The sequence below is a fragment of the Mytilus edulis genome, chromosome 14 (genome assembly GCF_963676685.1).
Source record: "Mytilus edulis chromosome 14, xbMytEdul2.2, whole genome shotgun sequence".
Classification (NCBI taxonomy): domain Eukaryota; kingdom Metazoa; phylum Mollusca; class Bivalvia; order Mytilida; family Mytilidae; genus Mytilus; species Mytilus edulis.
In genome coordinates this window covers 44,658,370-44,678,780 of record NC_092357.1, presented here as the reverse complement: position 1 = coordinate 44,678,780, position 20,411 = coordinate 44,658,370, and the positions used below count along the sequence as shown (strand labels likewise).

The following is a 20,411-nucleotide window of genomic DNA, read 5'->3' as shown; positions in this document are numbered from 1 at the left end:
ATGTAATAATTCTTGGTTTAGAGTTTTCTTTAATTGACCCATTAGATGACTGAGACATAGAGCGTTAAAAACTTTAGACCAATCATTTGAATTTTCATCTTCAAGTAAGTTTTTTTTAAATGAATAAAATATATGTGTTGTGAATTATGCAAGCTCTCCATGCAGAAAAAGAAACTTTTGTAGAGCTTATTTGCTAGGTCAAACTCGAAAGTTTTTCATTGTTTTTTTACATAAAATAAAAAGCTTCGAATAAATAAATGTTGTTTTTACAAATAATGTAAATTGCATTTCTAATATTGATAACTATGGTAACCAACAGCTAATTATATTTTCTTATTAAGATGTATGCTGTACATTGCTTGTTTGCTTGATACATTAAAATATATTCACGAAATATGTTGTTGTTCTTAACCATCTTGTGCAAAGAAAGAAGGGAAACACGATTCGTAAAATTTAGTTGAAAGGTATATAAACATGAGACTTAATTCCCATAAAACGTACAAATACATAGAGCAATATTCAGTCTCTAAAAAGAGGGACGAAATCTACCAGAACGGCAGTCAATAATGTGCAACTTTTTTCAACAATACTTTTTGGCAACATGGGCAGCAATCAGTTGTAATATTTGCAGTGCCTTTAAATACAGGAAATCGTCACATGACACAACTTCGAATTTATTAAGAAGCACCAATCATTTCCAATCTGTCAGAGGCACAATTCTGAAGAAACAAATTTGCAATACACTTGAGTAGTTCAATATGACCAAATACGGCTTAAACAGAAGAGCCCAATCCTTTTTACATCAACTCCGACGATAAGGATTGGAAACTTAGTGATACATTAACCTTCAATTCGTATGCGTTCGAAGAGTTCGCATTTTTTTATTTAAATCCTGCAACTTATCTTATCTGACCTTATATCTAAACCAATGACAAAGTTTAAATCAAAGAGTAAGACCGGTGTTTTTATGTCAACTAGGCAAGTACTGGAATAACCACTTGTCATTTTGCTGTCGGCAATCCCCGTTAAGAAAAATTATCAAAATATTCAATTTCATTTCTAAGAAAATTCGTAAGGGTTCCGCGGAACCCAATGTCTCGCCTACTTTTACTGTTAAGCGCAGGCTCAACAAAAATGAGGAAAACAATCAATAAAAACATTCCTCTAGATACGATCTTTGACTGTAAGAAGCTTTTGTCCACGTTTGGTAAAAATCCAGGCTAATTTATGAATCTAATAAATGTTTTAAAAAAAATAACTTCAGACTGTAATGTTAACTGGAAGTCCATTTTTAAGTAAAAGACAGGTACAGAATTTTAACAAAATTTCCTACTAGATACTAGCTTTTGATCACAAACAAGCTTCTGTCTAGTTTGGTACAAATCCAAAAGAGTATAAGAAAGTTATTAAAATTCTAAAAACTTTAACCACACAGTTAATATGTTGTTTCCTGGCAGAAAATATCAGTCCATTTATAAGTAAAATACGGAAAAAATCAAATTTTATTTTTACAAATTTTAATTCTGGATATTATCTTGTTATCATAAACAAACTTCTGTCCAACTTTGGTACAAATCCATGATAGTTTAAGAAAGTTATTCAAATTTTAAAAACTTTAACCCACAGAGTGAATGTTATATTTCCTAGCAGAAAAACTAAGTCCATTTATAAGTAAAATACCGAAAAAATGGAATTTTATTTTTACACAATCTACTTCTGAATATTATCTTATGATCATAAACAAGCTTCTGTCAAAGTTTGGTAGAAATCCAGTATAGTTTGAGAAAGTTATTACAATTTCACAAACTTAAACCACAGTGTGAATATTTGTGGACGCCGCCGACTGCGACGACACCGACGATGACGGAATGTAGGATTGCTATGTCTCGCTTTTTCGAGTAAAGTCGAAGGCTCGACAAAAATCATTTCACTTATTTCGATTGTTAAGTTCGGGTTTCCTCATAGGGTTTGTCCTTTAGGGAACTTGTAGATCTTTGTTGTTAATCGTTAAAATGTGTATCGTATTCATTACTGTATACTCACTTTTAACTGCATTTGGTGTATTGTGTGGAAGTGTCGTAATCCATATAAAGTTTTCTCACACTCCATTTCAAATTTAAATGTGAGTACATCAATTATAAGTGAAAGTGTGTGAAAAAAGTAAATATGATTGAATGGCAAATGAGCAATATAGCTATCCCTTTATCACACATTCACAAGTGATCAGCAAATTTTTCGGGAAAAACTAAAATTGAAACCTACAACAGCTATGCAATAGTAAACAGAACAGCTTAAAGATTCTCAAAAAAAGAATTTACAAAAATCGTTGATATTTCATTTAAAAACACAAACGTACCATTTTTTGGCATGATAAGCGTTCATATACTGAACGTTTTCAATCCAATTGTTGTAAATACTCATGAAAGATACCAAGCTAACAATTGGATAAGCCAGACACATTTTTCGTCTACATAAGACAAATCAGTAGCGTTCAATTTAAATTAGTTGGAATGCCAAATCAAAAACTAAGTTGAAATGCGTTGCACACTCAAAATTCAAAAAAGCTGTACCATCAATGCCCATATAGAAAAATTTGTAAGGGTTCCGCGGAACCAAATGTCTCGCCTACTTTTGCTGTAAATCGAAGACTCAACAAAAATAAGGAAAAAAATCAATACAAATATTCCTCTTGATACAATCTTTTGATTGTAAGAAGCTTCTGTCCAAGTTTGGTAAAAATCCAGGATAGTTTATGAATCTAATAAAAATGTTTTAAAAACTTTAACTGCAAACTGTATGAAATGTTAACTGGAATATGTGGAAGATATCTCAGTCCATTTAAAAGTAAAATACGGGAAAAATGGATTTATCTTTTTACAAAATTTACTTCTGGATACTACCTTATGATCATAAATAAGCTTCTGTCCAAGTTTAGTTTAAGAAAGTTATTAAAATTCTAAAAACTTTAACCACAGAGTGAATGTAATGTTCCCCCGCAGAACAAACTAAGTCCATTTATAAGTAAAATACGGAAAAAATGGAATTTTATTTTCACAAAATTACTTTTCGATACTATCTTATGATCATAAACAAGTTTCTGTCTAAGTTTAGTAGAAATCCAGTATAGTTTAAGAAAGTTATGAAAATTTCAAAAAGAAAATGGAAGAAGCAGTAGCACGTTCTAGTCTCATCAAAGATACAAGGCTAACACATTTTACGTCAGATAAATGAATAAATTATTATTATAATATAATGGCATCCTAATTCAACTAGTTAAAAGTTAAAGTGAAAAATGAAACAAATTTCAGAACCCTTATATTTCGAAAACTTTAGCCAATTACGCCTTTTGGTCATCGTTGCATGGTAGTAGAACAACTTAAGTGCTAATTTTTTGGCTGTGATAATTTATGTCTGTAAACTTAGTATATATCTTCCAGTTGATACGATAATCTAGGGCTTGAATTTCCTATCATGATTTCATTCATAGAAGGTTGCTGCTCACAAGGAATTTACTTTAATAGTATATCTAGAGTATTTAGTTCCAAGTGGTGAAGTTGAAATCATCCCTTCGCCATGATAATTTTACGTATGCCATCACTAGTTGGCTGGCTGTTATTGCATATCTGTTTTACATATGATAGCGGATATGTTTCAAATGTGGTAACTACAATCCCGTCCTCTTTTCCCAGAATGTGACCTACCTAATTGGACTTTAACTAGGTTTGTACTAACATCAGCGACAAGACAGGTGCAAGATGTTAAGCAGGGCATTGCTTTCCGATCCAGCGCATCTCATATTAGCCCTAGTGTTTGTTGAGGTTCGTGTTGCTGAGTCTTTAGTTGTTTATGTTGTTTTGTAAACTGTGGCTTGTCAGAATTTTTTTCTATTTTGCCCACAGTTTATTTTTAACTTTTGAGTTTAAATGTTCCTTTGGTATCTTTCACATCTGTTTTAAATATATGTGTATGATGTCTTTTTTTTAGAGATAAAAAAAAAAGTCGCGTAATTTGTAATTTAACTATCAATACATGATAATCCTTTAAATGCACAAGATTTTCTGTCCTTTTTGAGTTCATGCATGTTTTTCATTTTTTACATTTATATGTTTAAGGACTTTGCATTTGCTTTTCAAATCTGGTTCTTTGTTTTAAAGATCACTTTTGACGTTTCTACCTATAATATGCAGCTAACGTCAAGCAATGACTTATACCTAAACATTAAAGAATTCTCAGATGATGCATAAGTTTCCATAGTTTTAAATGAATATTATTCTCCGACTTTTTGAAATAGTCAGACAGGTGGACTTCATTATCAGATCCCAATCTAGCGAGAGGTTTGGCTAGCTGTAGGGATAGATTTGGTCTACTATTTTCTACATGAGAAAATGCCTTTACCAAGTCAGGAATATGACTTTGTTATTTGTTCGTTTAATGTGTGTTTTTTTTTTTTTTTTTTTGCCATTTGATTACAGACTATCCATTTTGAATTTTCCTAGGAATTCGGTATTTTTGTTATTTTACCTCTGTTATATTTTTAAATAATAACCTAAAACAAACAACAACACATTACTATATATAATGACTTTATTTTTGTCTCTTAGTAGCTATGATAAATATACAATATGTCTTGAGACGGAATGGAAAATGATGTGCTGATATCTTATATTGAAAGAAATCCTACCCTATCAGGACACTCTAGTTCCATGATAAGACCCTACCTTTTGAAACATGAATTTAAAAAAAAAATACTTTCACTAAGACCTGGGAAACAGTGATCCATTTCACAAAAAAATCTTACAAAAAAAGTTTGTCAAAATTCATGAACAATTCAGTATACTTAAAATGATGCATCCATAATTTTTCTTAAAACACACTAGGTTAACACTTAATAATAAACTATAACAATGTGTGTGTAGAAAAAAGAAAAATTTGAATAGATCTTCACTTAAGTATCCTATTACATAGAAGTGAAAAACTTTCGGCAGATCTGTTAAATGTTGTGACAAATGCTGAAAACGTTACAGATTATATTTGCGGCAACAATTATCTAAATTTTTAGGTATGCAATTACCTAAAAAATTTACTTGGACAAAAATGTGTTACTTTTAGAAAATTTGTACTATCTGTTCAGTATTTGGCAGTAAATGTGCTTGTCATATCAAACCTGTCTTCTAACAGGGGGACAATTTAATGTTTTTTTCTAATTTACTGACTAACTCTGCAAGTTTTTTTAACAGTGAGGTTTAAAAGCTATAAATATCAAAAACTGATTAATAAACTTTAAACATTTAAAACCATCAATAATGATATCATACCTTCTACTCTATGGAAGATCAATTTTCTTTGGTAATGACACTATAAAAGAATTTTATCGATGTTCTTGTATGTAAAATGTGTTGATGAAACAAAATAATTTTCATCTTTAATACATAATTATTTAAAATAATTTTTGACATTTCCTTACAGAGTTGAATAACATTTATCACCAGAATAAAATAAAATTGTAAATAATGGCTTTTTTGGCCATTTTCTAAACTAATCTGTTCACTTGTGCCAAAATATATTATTTTAATCTAAAAACTGGATAAAGTTGAAAATAGTTTGCTTCATAAACCCATTTTTATACAAGGAAAATTACAAACAACAATTTTCATATAACTGGTATAAAATATAATGCTTTTGATTTTTAAGATTTGGCAATTCATAATTATTCATCACAGTTTGCCGTGGACAAGCAATAGAAAATAAAAAGGTAAAGCTTAATAATCTTACACCTAATATATTCAACTGAATACCAAAACTCACATAGGCATATGTAAAATAATTCAAGTTTGAAACTTGGAATAACTTTAAAACAGTTTATCAAAGATGAAAATGTTGGCAGAATAAACGTAACTATAGCAAATGTTTGAAACTTGGGTCGATTAAAGCAGTTAGTAATACATGAAACAGTTTGCAGTAAAAACTGAACTATAGCAAATTGTTAAAAAGTAGAATAACGGAGGGATTTGTTTAATAAACACAATAACCACAACATCTCTTTGTACAATGATATACAACAATATCACATAATACAACTAAAATTACTGGAATGTTAAAACAAAGCACAACCTTTATATCACAACACATAAATTTCTTATCATAAAAAATATTTATAGTACTGTTGATTCATTTTTATTCAGTGGATACAAATTTTCTTGGATTTCTTGGGTAAAGTTGAATCATGAATTTAAACAAATTACAAATGTCCTAAAGTCTTCATTGCAGATTTTGCTAAAGCAATGAAATTAGATATCCAATAAACTCATCATAGATACCAGGATTAAATTTAGTATATACGCCAGAAGTGCGTTTCGTCTACAAAAGACTCATCAGTGACGCTCGAATCCAAAAAAGTTAAAAAGGCCAAATAAAGTACGAAGTTGACGAGCATTGAGAGCAAAAATTCCTAAAAGTGCCTGAGGTAGAAAAGCCTTAGTATTTCAAAAAATTCAAAAATTTGTAAACAGTAAATTTATAAATATAACAATATCAATGACAATTCATGTCAGCACAAAAAGTGCTGACTACTGGGCTTGTGATACCCTCGGGGAAATAAATCTCCACCAGCAGTGGCATCGACCCAGTGGTTAGAAAATGTAAATTTTCCTTAATCCACGGAAATTCGTACCCACAAAAATAAAATGAATCCACAGTATAACCAATGTAAGTTCGAGAGTTTTCTCTCTATATCAGATTATATTTCACTAGATCAACCTTATATACTGCTTAAATCTTCACTTGAATACCCATCAAAAACCAAACAAGAACATGTTCATAGTACAAAGATGCCCCAACCATACTTAGCATTTTTTATGTTCGGTGAACCAAGATATTGGGGTCAAAACTCTAATTTAGCATTCAAATTAGAAAAATCATATCATAGGGAAGACATGTTCTAAGTTTCAAGCTGATTGGACTTCAACTTAATCAAAACTACCTTGATTAAAAACTTGACCAAAAACTTTAACCTGAAGCAGGCCAAAAAAAAATCATATTGCCCTTACTGGGGCATAAAATGTATTCCTTTAAAGATTCCTAACAAGCAGATCCATATAGACAAAAAGATTGTATGAAATTCAAAATCAATGGTTCAACTTTTGATTAAAAATTGCACCTTCAATCATAAAGACAAACCTATCTTATCAGAGAAGATTTAACAGCTGAACTAATGACCCTACTAAACACTCCAGAATGGATACAATAAATTGCTTAATGAAACTTACTTAAACTTTTGGCAATATGTTCCAATTTGAATTAGAGAACTTGGTTATCATCAACAAATATTTTCAAACGTACCTGCAGTGGGCTTTTGTCCAGTATACAATATATAGATAGTATGATGAGATACAAACAAGCAAAACAGTACTTATAAGGAGTAGTTGATGTACCTCTAATAGGCTTTAGTGCTGCATTTCATAGATAAGATAGTGTGACATCAAGCAGATATACAATTCTTATAAAGAGTAGTTGATGTACCTCTATTAGGCTTTAGTTCTGCATTTAATAGATAAGTAATTGTGACATCAAGCAGATATACAATTCTTATAAAGAGTAGTTGATGTACCTCTAATAGGCTTTAGTTCTGAATTTAATAGATAAGTGTGACATCAAGCAGATATACAATTCTTATATAGCGTATTAATGACTGTAAAAAACCTTGCTACGTAAAAACCCTTTCAATAAGATAGGTGGAAATTATTCGTATCAATATATACAATAATTGCTTTTGATTTTATACTAGATTTTTCTCAAAGCTCAGTATAAAAAATTCACATAAAACATATAAATACACTAGAATTTTCTAAAAACTAAGTATAAAAAATACAATTTATATAACAGTACCAACATGAAAAATTATATTTATGTAAAATGAAAGCACAAACATGTATAAATAAAATATAAACGGAAATACATCAATAATAACAATTCATTTCATTATTCACAAATCCTCAAAAATAGCTATAATTACAATGAAATGACCTTGCCCTTGAAGGTCAGAGGTCAAAGTTAAGCACCAGATCTTATTGGTCAGCAGTTATACTCACAATTATACACTTACTACTCTCACACATAAAAACAAAACAATGGCCGATGTAAAACCCTGTAGATCGTGAACTCTGCACAATAGAGTTTACAATGCAACTAATCTTCGAACATTTAATGTCAAAGATATGAATATATATATAAGTTTGTAATTATGTATTAATGAATGTACACTGTATATAGATAAATTTCCTTTTTAAAAAGGACAACTGATCAGACTTGGACGTTTCAATTATAATGATATGTTATACAAAACTGCCTTCCCAACACTGTAAGAAAATACACAATTTAAGCACTAAAAAACATTTTTTCAAGTAAAAATATGAAAATATTCACTTAAGGTGGTACCCAACACTTTCACTAAAATTAATTTGGCTCGTTTAATTTTCTTAAAATTTTGTCTTTAACAAAAATTTCAAAATTTCAAAAATATTTAACCAACTGTTTTGTCAGAAAAATTACACTGGTTATATAGCAGTTTGACAAACACCAATTTTGATCATTGAGAAGCTTAATATTCCTTTTAGAACACAACGTAATTAAAACGTTTAGCTGACTTTACAGAGTTATCTCCCTGTAGTGTTAGGTACCACCTTAATATTGGGTAAAAACTGTAATTTTTAATTGACGGAAAAGTAACAGCAATACATGTCTACAATGTATTCCTCAAAAGTACAGAAAACTATTAACACAGATATATTAGTATTGCAGTGTTTACATGGTTTATAATAATAATTTCTATCAACAAATATTCTGAATTAGCATCAAATCATTTTAGGTACCACATTCACACTAACCAATCAAATTCATCATGTATAAAGCTCTTGATATTTGAATGTCATTTATTTCACACACAAACACAAACATGCACCCTAAATGGTGTTTGCTTGATGGCTGCAAATTTCTCTCAAGCAATCTGATGACATTATTTACAATGGTATCAGAGATAAAAGTGTGTTTCATTCCTAAAGTAAATCCTTTATTTTATTAATGCCAAAAATAGAACAGGATCAAAATAACTGACACCATTTTTGAATTTTTCAAGGTGATATCCTTTTTTTTAAATTCTATGAAAGGCATTGGTAATCACTGTTAGCAATAGTTGTCAAGAATTTTAATGAATGATGCATAAATTTAACTCTTTAAGTCATAGCATTTAATAAAAGTACTTTTGAGTACAGAAAGATCAAATTTGCATTCACTGTTTACGAAAAAAACATGTAAGGCAAATGTTTGAATCAAATTATCCCCTTTTGCCCACAATTATTCATAGAACTGATAAAACAGATGCAAATTGTCTATAGTTTTTAAAGTTATTCTTTAACAAGAATAGAACTACACATGTACATGAATTTGTTAATTAAATATCTGTGTATATGTTATTATTACTAAATTGCTAAGCAATTAGATTTCATCCAATTCTACCAAATTTGACCCTCTTTCTTACAAATTCAACAACTGAGCAATGATATGAAAGAACTACATCTGTAAACACAATTCACCATTGCAGAATCTAATGTATTCTGGGAAATATTTTCAAAAGTGTACACCTCAGCATTGTGATTGGTTAAAACCGTCTTAAACAATTGAAATTCAACCAATGACGTAATGTTATTTTCCTTTTTGGGTACGAACAATGAAAACTACCTATAATCCCATAGATTCTGAAATGGTCTATTAAAATCATGATATTGGCAATTATCAAAAATTTGACTTCTTTGGATTGCCCTTTGATCCATAAAAGTTCAGATCTCCGTTTTTATCTAAAGCCTCTTCACTGTCACTATCTTTTGGTAAAAGCACCTGTGTACTGTCTGTAGTATAAAGTCTTGCATACATTGGATTAGCAAAGTTTGTATTCTGTAGGAAAAAAAACGAAAAAAAAACGAATACAATTATATTTTTTGAATTGTTTATCTCAATGAGTCACTGCATATTTTCCTAAGGACTATTCCATAAAAATGTATGAGGGAGGGTAGGAAGGGAAGTTTCATTATTGAATGTGGGTCACGAGTCTTCTTTCAGTATGTGTCTATTAATATTCTGCAAAATTATCTAAATAAATTGGTTCTTGGTTGTAGGGATATTTTGAAATGCCCTTCCTACCTCCTACATACATTTTAATGGAAAAGCCCTAATAACGACAATATGCAATAAAGCAATAAAAAGTTTTTTTTTTATGTACCTGACTTATAATTGTTAACTTTTTATACAACGTGACTTGGATGGAGAGTTGTCTCTTTGGCACTAACACTACATCTCCTTATTTGTTTTAACTATCATACACAGTATGTTAAAATAAATATGAAACTCCGGTTGCTTTCTCTTTAGTTGTCTATGTTGTGTTTTGTGTACTATTGTTTGTCTGTCTTTTTAACTTTTTAAACCATGGCGTTGTCAGATTATTTTTGACTTCTGAGTTTTGTATCTTTTGCCTCTCTGTTAAAGAAAATTTAAATTAAAAATAAGATTTAATTATTTTTAAATGTGCTCCACTCATTTCTTTTTAACCTTGGCTAATCATTAGGTAAATGTCCTGGCTTTGAAATTGTCAGCCTTATTCTTTTACCAGTGTTTTAATAATAACATTTCATGCCAATCAGAACAAACACAACTCTTATAAACAAGCAAAAATCGAAAATAAAAAATTTGAAAAAATAAAAAAGTCAGAACAGAAGAAACTTACATGATCTCCACCCTCTATATCTAATGGTTCAATTTCTGATCCCTGTCCTTCTATTTCACCATCTACAGGTTGTCTATAGATAGGATTGTTGATCTCCAGGTTAGAATTGTGCATTCTTTGATGCTTGAACTGGTCCCTGGTAAAAAATTGTAGTATGTTAATTTTTTGTTTATAATAAATCTATGTACTGCCCGGTAGATTTATGATTACTACCACAAAATTAAGTATTTTTAATTCTGAAACTGATGGAAAGAAACAAATACATCCGTTAATTTACTGAACGAGATTGTAATATAGGATTATTGCTCAGTTAAGGTAATGATTTAGGGTTAGGTTTAAAGTTTCGGGTAGGGTTTAATGGCAAGGGATAGTGTTTTGGAAAGGTATAAAACTTATCAAAAGAAGTAGAAAACTTATATTTATTTCAAAATGTAACAAATTCAATCAGGCCAGGTAACTCCACACAATGTTTAAATCATTGCATTTAATCCTTTAGAGGAGGATTTTTCATACTTCATGTATATTTCCATGATGAAAAAAAGTAAAAAAAATTATCAAACTATATCAAGTAAATATGAAAATCCTGAATCCAAATTGCTGTGAAGTGAGTTTGAAAAGACTAAACAAGAAATAAAGTATCAGAGAAGTTTATAACCTGGTTTACAGTACTAGTAACTTTTTCAAAATATTCAGAACTAGGTATGTTTGATTTGTACCTTTATATGGAACACTGTCTGAATAAATTTTTAAAAAAAATCGAGTTTTTGATTAGGTTCGTGTTGCTGTTGTATCCCTATTTGTGACATTTTTACCTATTGTGACTGTTTGTTTTGTTCAAACATGGTTGTCAATATAATGGGATTTGATGTGACTGTTGTGCAAGTGAGAGGTTTTGCTAGCTTTAAAATCAGGTTTAATCCACCATTTTAGACATAAGAAAATGCCTGCACCAAGTCAGGAATATGACAGTTCTTATTCATTTATTCATTTGTTTGATGAGTTTGAGCTTTGAGCTTTGCAATTTAATTAGGGTCTTTCTGTTTTAAATTTTCCTCAGAGTTCAGTATTTTTGTGATATTACTTTTTTTTACAAAATCTTCCTTTTACCTTCTTCTCCTGTATAAAATGACGATCAATAAGATGACCAAGATTAGGACGACACCAATGACCACAGGTACTACAATGGTTATCATCTGTTTCTTATCACTGGACTGTGCTTGGCTGTGTGCAGAAGCATGCGTTTCACATCGCTCCCCTCCGAATCCATTTGTACAACTGAAAAGAGGATTGAACTTTATAAAACATTAGGTCAATGTATAGATGTGACTATAATTTTCAACTACATGATGTCCTGTGTAAAATTATGTAAGTGTTGGGTAAACAGAAAGTTGTTGAGTATGAATGAAAAAGCATTCCACAGTATAGCTGACTTATATAAACCATGAAACCAAATTTCAGAAATCCTTATGATGTAGTTCCTGAGACAGATGTGACAAAAAATATCAATGGGACGGATGGAAGAATGGAAGGACAGACAGAGGTAAAACAGTATACACCCTTTTTTTAAAAGCAGGGGTAAAAATATCATTCAATCCTTCCTCTACATTGGTTTCTGATGGATAGTTGTCTCATTGGCAATCCTAATATATGGGTCATTAATATATATTTGACCGGTTTGACAAAGTTTTCATTGTATAGAATAACTGAAATTTCACAAAGAACCAAAATGTTGAGGCCAAAATATAACATTTCTATGTCTTTATTTTGTGACAAATTGTTGCAGGCTCAAAAATAAATGAATATGAGATTAAAACATCAATACTACTTCTACCAAATAGCACTGTAACAAGACATGCAGAGTTCAGCTTACTAAGTTTGAAATAGTTTTTCTGATAACAAATCATTGAATCCAATCTCATAATGAAACAAACTTACCTGCAAGCTGAACATTTGTATCTCCCTGTGGAACTATCTTTGGAACACTTTGTACATTGGCCATCATTGAAACAGTAATCACCACAGGCAGATGCATTGCAAAGTTTACCACTGTAATTACCTGGGCAACTGCAAACAAGAAAAACATAAGTGAATTCAATATAAAGTTTCATGTTGTGTAAATTACTTCAATTAATTTTTCTGAAATATGCAGATTCACCACATTGAAAGACAAATGAAAGATGCTTATTGATGATTGCTAAAATAATTCAAAAATCATTATTATTTATTAAGATTTTTGAAGAATTGACCAAAAAGAGCACTCTGAAATGATTCCATTATAAACTTCAATAACATCAGCCAAATTCATTAAGATCAAACGACACTTACGAGCAGTAGAACTTGTTCTGATCAGATTTACAGATCCCATTATTCAGACAGAGGCAAGTTTCACACTTTGATCCTGTGAAGTACTCATTACAACTGCATTTAGGGCTATCGTTCACTGGAAAAACATAAAGTTTATTAAATTTCTGTACAATCAAAACTTTGTATTATGCATACATTTAGAGCTAATTTCAAAATGATTGAAGAGTAAGACTTTTGTTGGCTTCCTTGGTATGTTTTTTTTTTTAAACATTCTGTTAGTTTCCAGAAATTCAGCTTCAGGCCTCAGTACATTTAAAAGTTTTCTGCAATATATTTTAACTCAAATTGAAAATTTAAATTGCTGTGAAATTGGTAAGTAAGGACTAAATGGTAAATAAAGTATCTGAGAAAATAAGTTGGATTACTGTATTTTATTTCAAATTTGTTGCTGCTCATGATGTTTCGAAAAAGAAAAACGAGTGTCATTTCTTCATCCAGGTGAGCTTATGAGGTTGCTAAAAATATGACTAAACATTACCTAGTCGACATGTTCCATTGTTGGAACAGTGTCCAGCACATTTACTCTCTGCAGTCTGGCAATAAGTCCCTCCATAATGGGGAGGACATGAACATGCATAATCAATTGAGTTGGTCTTCAGTTTACAAGTACCTAAAAAAAATATCATTACATAATTAATAAATAAAGTTTCATGGAATGTATTTTTATTTCACTAATTCAAATTGTAATACCAATATTTTAATCAAAATTTGTGAATATGGATCCAATTCATTTATAATAAAAATTTAGAAATGTTGTCTTTTGTGCCTTTTTACAATTCGTATTCCTTTTTCAATTTCTGTTAATTCCTTGCACAAAAAGAAAGAGATGTTTTTTTTTAAATTTTTTTAATTTTTAACATTTTTTTTTAAATTTTAAATTTGAGCATAAGAGAGCATAACAATAAAAGTACCAATGATCCCTATCATGTAGGTATTCTGAAAAGAGACTTAACATATCCAAATTGACTGCAAGCAATTTGTCTGAAAATTTCTCAGTTTATCATTATTATTAAGTGCATAACTTTGATAATGGACTGAAAGACTGGGAATATTAATTTATTGTTCAGTCTTATGAAGAAGTGACAAGGTTTAGCAAGATATAAAACCATTTTCTATATAAGAAATTACCTGTACAAAGTCATTTCCTATAGTTTTGATTTTGCCATTAGACTAAGAACTTTCCTTTTTTGGATTTCCCTCAGAGTTCAGTTGTTTTTTTTTTATTATTTTACTGTTTGGATCAAAATGATCCTTTAAGATCAAAACCAGTTTACTAGTAATCCCTATCATGTAGAAATTTAGAAAGACAAAATTAAGATTTTTTCATAAGACAGCATGTTAAATAAATAGAAATCAATTCAAATTCAATGAATAAATTATCTCCCTTTCTAAATTTCATTAAGGGAGACAATTCAAATAAACTTACCACCATTTTTACATCCTTTTTCACAATGAGATTCAACAACAGGCGGATCACACTTGTCCCCAGTGTAACCTTCTTTACAAACACACTGTGGTAGGCCCTCTTTGTCTAGCTTACAGACTTGATTTACTGAACAAGTATAGTTCTTACAAGATGCAGTCGAGCATTGCGAGTCTGGATCGTACCCACTTTGACAAACACAGTAAACTGCACTTTTAATATAACAATCTCCATTAACACAAGTTTGCTGCAGGGAATTACTGTCACTATGGCGACAGGTTCCTCCATTATAACACATGAGAGAAGTGCATTGTTCACATCTCGTACCTAAGAAATAAAAGAAAAGTTACCATAATATTTATGTATATCATATAGGTTTGCCTTTTTCAAATCATAAAAAAATCCCTACAATTTCTAAATTGAAAGTACTGTAGATTCATTTATTTTCATGGGTATCATTTTTTGTGGATTAAGGAAAAGGTTTTGCCAAAGTCTGCATACAACCTTATAGAAAAATTTGTACTTTGTTGACCATCTAATTTATGGTTCACCAGTACCCAAAAATAATCCACAATAATTGGAATCAAACAAATAATTATGAATCCACAATATACATTTCCCATTTTTCTCATCAATTTGAAGGGGCCTCAGTGGCCAAGTGGACTAAGTAATTACTACTTTAATCACTAGTCAGTCAACACTGAGGTTGTGAGTTCGCACCAGGCATGTGCGAGTTGACTAGAATCCAATCTTTATTGACTAGGATTGTCAGTTTTCCTATCGAAGGTCAGTGGTTTTCTCCATTATCTCAGGATTCTTCCACCAATTAAATTTGTCCACCACGAAATAGCCTAAAAGAGGTGCTTAAAATGGTGTTAAAACACAGAAAATAAATCAATACATCAATATACTGTAAATTCAGAAATTATTGCATGCATTTATTATTGCGATTTTATGACTCTATCCTATAATTTGATTTTAATTTTTCCAACATAAAAAAAAATCCTGTTTAATTCATATAAAATTTTCAAAATGTGCGTTTAAATTGTTGCAATAATAACCCTGTAGCATTTTTCACAATAATTTCTGAATTTACAGTATATTGTCCTATATATAATTACCTGTAAATCCCTTTTGACATTTACATGTTCTCCTGCCATTCATTATTATACATGTGCCTCCATTTTCACATAAACCCTTGCAAAGGGATGGATTCTTGTGTTCACTGCAAGTTGGCCCTGTGAACATCTCTGGACATCTACATATTGGTTTTCCATCATGAATCATACACTGGCCTCCATTTTGACAGTAGTTATTGCATATATAGTTATTACACCTGGTTCCGTTATATCCCGGTGGACAGCTTCAATAGATAACATAAAATAAGGTTAGATAGAGCTTATTTTTTAATGCATGTAAGTTTGATCAAATAATAGTTTGTTTTGTAGTGACATATTCTGACTTGAACCCCTGACTTTAGCTTTAGAGATATCTGTTCTTAAAAATTGTAAAATCCTTTGTATACATAAACATGTATTTGAAAAAAGCATGGTATTTACAACAATTCAACCAATGAATAAATTGTTAAAACTGCAATTTTTGTAAATGTTCAGAAAAAACTTGTATCTAATTTTGAAAATTTATTCTTTCAGTCTATGCTCAGTTGTTTTTCTTAATATGTTTTTTGAATGAGTAAAGTCGTTTCATAATCATTTAATTTTGTAGTGTGTCTTTCTATGTTGTGATGTCACAATGTCATGGTATTGTGAAAGTTGGCTCCTATTAAAACATTAAAACCCACTGCTTTTGTTTGCATCTGTTATATATAGATTAAACTGTTGGTTTAGCTATTTGAATGGTTTTACACTAGTCATTTGGGGGGCCTTTTATAGCTTGCTGTTCGGAGTGAGCCAGGGCTCCGTGTTGAAAGCCAAACTTTGACCTTTAATGGTTTACTTTTACAAATTGTGACTAGAATGGAGAGTTGTCTCAGTGGCAGTCATACCATATCTTCTTATTTCTACTTAATATATAATCTACTAAATATAAAAAAAAAATAATTAAATTGTATAAACTGTATAATCAGAAATTATTGTGTTCATTTATTATTGCGATTTTGTCATTTTGGACTTGAATGTGATTTTAATTTTTGCCATAATGGGAAAAATCAGGTTCAATTCACATAAAAAAAATCCAAAATGCGAGTTTAAATTATTGCAATTATAACTCTGTCGCATTTTTTCGCAATAATAAAACATCGCAATAATTTCTGAATTAACAGTATACCGATCTATGTCTTGTTGTAAGTTTCCTCCTGTGACATAATCTTCAATTTGATGAAGGCAGTCACTATATGCTAGAATAGAATATATAATTACATGCACTTGGGTCCAGTGTTAGAAATATTGCAAGTTCCGCCATTGTAACAGTGTCCAGGAAGACAAGTGGAAAAGTCACATTTCTCATCAATGTAGCGAGCGCCATCTGGACACACACATTTGTATTTTTTCGTGCTTTCTTGAGGCATATTAATACACATGGCTGAAGGACAGTGAAGCTCTGTGATACTACAGTGGTTGTCAACTGAAATAAAAATTCAAAGGATGATTTAAAGAATGGCTTATTGTAACAGGTTGTCAAACTGAAATTCAAAGGATGATTTAAAGAATGGCTTATTGTAACAGACAGTGGTGACACCTGGTGAAACAAAAACAATAATCTCACCACAGTTTTGAAAAGATTTATAAACACAATTTAAATTTGAATTATGTGTCTGTAGTACTAGGATGCCCCACTTGCACTATCATTTTCTTTGTTCAGTGAACTGTGAAATTGGTGCCAAGACTCTAATTTGGCATTAAAATTAGAACGATATCAGAGGGAACTTGTGTATTAAGTTTTAAATTGTTTAAAAAAAAAAACAACATTAGCCCGCTCTTTTTTTTTAAATCTACAAGGGTGTGTTTTACATGCAAGAGATATTGCTATCTCTTTAAACCAGTTAGCCATTTATCTTCCCCTTCCGAATGGACTGTCATCATTTCTCAGGACCATACTTGCAAATGGTGTCAAGAAACAGCCTTATATTCAGTCCCTGAAGTTTTCTCCCTGGAACCTGGATCGGAAACAAGGAACCTTTGTATTAGTAATCCAATGCTCTACCACTACAACATGGCTCTCAACATGTTTCTCTTATTTGGACTGGAGGATACATGTAGCTAAATCATTGTCTCATTGGCAATCATTTCAGATCTCCGTATTTTGAAATCTAAAGATGCAATAACACCCACTTTTAAGGAAGTATGGCACCAAAATCAGAGCTAAATGGAAATTATTCTTTACTTACTTAATTTCTGTTTGCTCTGTTGAAGAATCAGGATGTCTCCTATAGACAATAATGTCTTGAATAACGGTTGCCCATCTTCAAGGCTATGAGGATTTGTTCGGAATTTCTTAATTTTCATCACTGTACTGTTATGGTAGAAACTCACAAACAGATAGTCCTCAAAAACATCAACCATGTATGGTGCCAGTGTCCCAGTAGAAGCTAAGTGAAAATAAAGAAAGATTTCAAGTTTAGAAAGCATAAAGAAGAATTGATTCTTTCTTTGTTTTTTCTGAAGGAGAGTTTTAGATCTCTCATTTCATTCAGTTGTTGTTTTCTTTTTTCATAAGCAAAGCCTGGTTAGGTTTAGCTCTCAACTTAATCATAACTTGTCTTTTAAAGAAAATAACTGTATTTGAAAGCTAATAATAATTTACTGCAGAATAATTTCAAGCATTTTGCTCGTTCTAAATTATAAAAGTAACTAAGGCAATATGTAATATCTTGAAAGTTAATACAAGCTCTGCAAATTGGCAGTGATTTCAGGTTTTCTGGAAGGGTAAGCAGATCCTGCTCTAGATGTGTCACATGTTACAGCTTTTACATTAATGCTAGCAAGACAAATCTTTGTTTGACTTGCTTGCTTTGCTTGTATCAATGTTTGCTCAAGCATGGCAATTAAGATAGGCGGGGCTTCAGCTTGTACACATCATACTTAAATTTTATTGGACGTTATGTTTGAAGTTAAGGACAGTCACACTAAATTTTAAAACATCACAAGATGACAAATATGAAGCGCAATCGTAGAAATGGAAGCCAAAAATATGTATTTGTTTTTTCTCGAAGATATGCATTTTTTTATCATCCAACAGAAAAGACTGTCGTCAAGTACTTTTAGTAAAACAAAAGGCTATTAGAACACACCTACTCTGATTTCGAGTGATTCATTACATAGGTATTTCATTTGACCCATATATTTCATCTTTTAGTACTGTGATTTTTTTATGTTATAACGTCAACCTGTAGCTTTGCTATATAAAAATTATAGAATCTGAAGCGAGATGATGTATCAAATATTCTTTCTTTGTACGTTTTCAACACAAAATATTCATCTCAAACACACCCTAATAAAGAAGGTGCACTTGATTTTCTAAAAAAAGGGATAAATTAATTAGGGGGGGGATGACTTAATTATTTTATTTATTATGTCTATTGTTATTGAATATTGCGCACTTTGGATTAATTTTTGCTTGTAAACCTTCAAACTGATTATTCTTTGTTTATAGAGAAGGCGATAAGTGCTTTCTGTTATGTTTACTTTAGTAAGAAATTTTTTAAAAGTGAATAGAAACAAATAAAATAACAATTTTCTTCTCAAATACGAGTGTTTTATTGTAATAAACAACCATTTGCATAAGTTTTTAATTTATCTATTACATAATTAAGTAGAACAGTTAGATATCAAGTCGACATGGTTATCTATCAAGATGGAGAACATATCAATCTATAATATTCCTTATTTCCGTTTCCGTCCTTCCATTACCTGACTCAAGAAAAAAAGAAAAAAAAAATTGGAAACAATTGTATCAAAAAGAAAAATCGAGCAAACCTTCTTATGTTAGGGTGTGTTTGAGAAGAATAATTTGTCTAAAAAACGCTCAAAGGAAGAACATTTGATACATCATCTCGCTTCAGATTCTATCATTTTTATATAGCAAAGCTACAGGTTGACTTTATAACATAAAAAAATCACAGTACTAAAAGATGAAATATATGGGTCAAATGAAATACCTATGTAATGAATCATTAAATCAGAGTAGGTGTGTTCGAATAGTTATTTTGCTTTTCTAAAAGTACTTGACGACAGTCTTTTCAGTTGGATGATGAAAATGCATATCTTCGAGAAAAACAATTACATTTTTTTGGCTTCCATTTCTACGATTGCGCTTTATATTTGTCATCCTGTGATGTTTAAAATTTAGTGTCCTTAACTTCAAACATAACCGTCCAATAAAATTTAAGTAGGCCGTATACAAGATGAAGCTCCGCCTATCTTAATTGCCATGCTTGAGCAAACATTGATACAAGCAAAGCAAGCAAGCCAAACAAAGATTTGTCTTGCTAGCATTAATGTATTAGCTGTAAAGTGAATTAACTAACAAAACATACTGTTGAACTGTATCACAACATGTCTGTCTTTCCCCTCTAGGTCCACAGTCTCTATAGTCCTTTTCTTTGTGTCTGCCCAGTATAATCTACCATTAGGGTAGTCTATGGCTAGACCATTGGGCCAGATTATCTCTTCGTTGACAACTATCTTGCGACCACTTCCATCTAAGTTTGAACTTTCTATTTTAGGGGGAAAGCCCCTGTCAGTCCAAAAGAGTTTCCTGAAAAATTACAAGAGTCAGAAATTATTGTCTGCATTTTAAGTGTGAATAAGTTATACTGGAAAACAATACAGAGGATGGTAAATGGTTATTTTTGTGCAACATGTTTTGCCATTTTTATTTCAAATGCAGCCTTGA

At 30.8% G+C, this 20,411-nt stretch overlaps 2 protein-coding genes across 2 annotated transcripts in view; one reads left to right on the top strand and one right to left on the bottom strand.

Moving 5' to 3' along the window:
* Nucleotides 1-20,411, top strand: part of LOC139502640 (epidermal growth factor receptor-like) — a 346,005-nt gene that overhangs the window by 136,133 nt on the left and 189,461 nt on the right. The window lies entirely within an intron of this gene.
* The window catches only part of LOC139502638 (prolow-density lipoprotein receptor-related protein 1-like), a 73,048-nt gene continuing 57,207 nt past the window's right edge, over nucleotides 4,571-20,411 (bottom strand). Inside the window, exons 50-60 of the mRNA XM_071292166.1 lie at nucleotides 20,053-20,273; nucleotides 17,905-18,105; nucleotides 16,937-17,141; nucleotides 15,680-15,921; nucleotides 14,562-14,885; nucleotides 13,614-13,745; nucleotides 13,097-13,211; nucleotides 12,707-12,835; nucleotides 11,879-12,046; nucleotides 10,772-10,907; nucleotides 4,571-9,945 (exon numbers count right to left, since the gene is read on the bottom strand). Coding sequence (XP_071148267.1) covers nucleotides 9,787-9,945; nucleotides 10,772-10,907; nucleotides 11,879-12,046; nucleotides 12,707-12,835; nucleotides 13,097-13,211; nucleotides 13,614-13,745; nucleotides 14,562-14,885; nucleotides 15,680-15,921; nucleotides 16,937-17,141; nucleotides 17,905-18,105; nucleotides 20,053-20,273 — 2,032 coding nt within the window. The 3' untranslated portion in view covers nucleotides 4,571-9,786. The remainder of the gene's footprint in view (nucleotides 9,946-10,771; nucleotides 10,908-11,878; nucleotides 12,047-12,706; nucleotides 12,836-13,096; nucleotides 13,212-13,613; nucleotides 13,746-14,561; nucleotides 14,886-15,679; nucleotides 15,922-16,936; nucleotides 17,142-17,904; nucleotides 18,106-20,052; nucleotides 20,274-20,411) is intronic.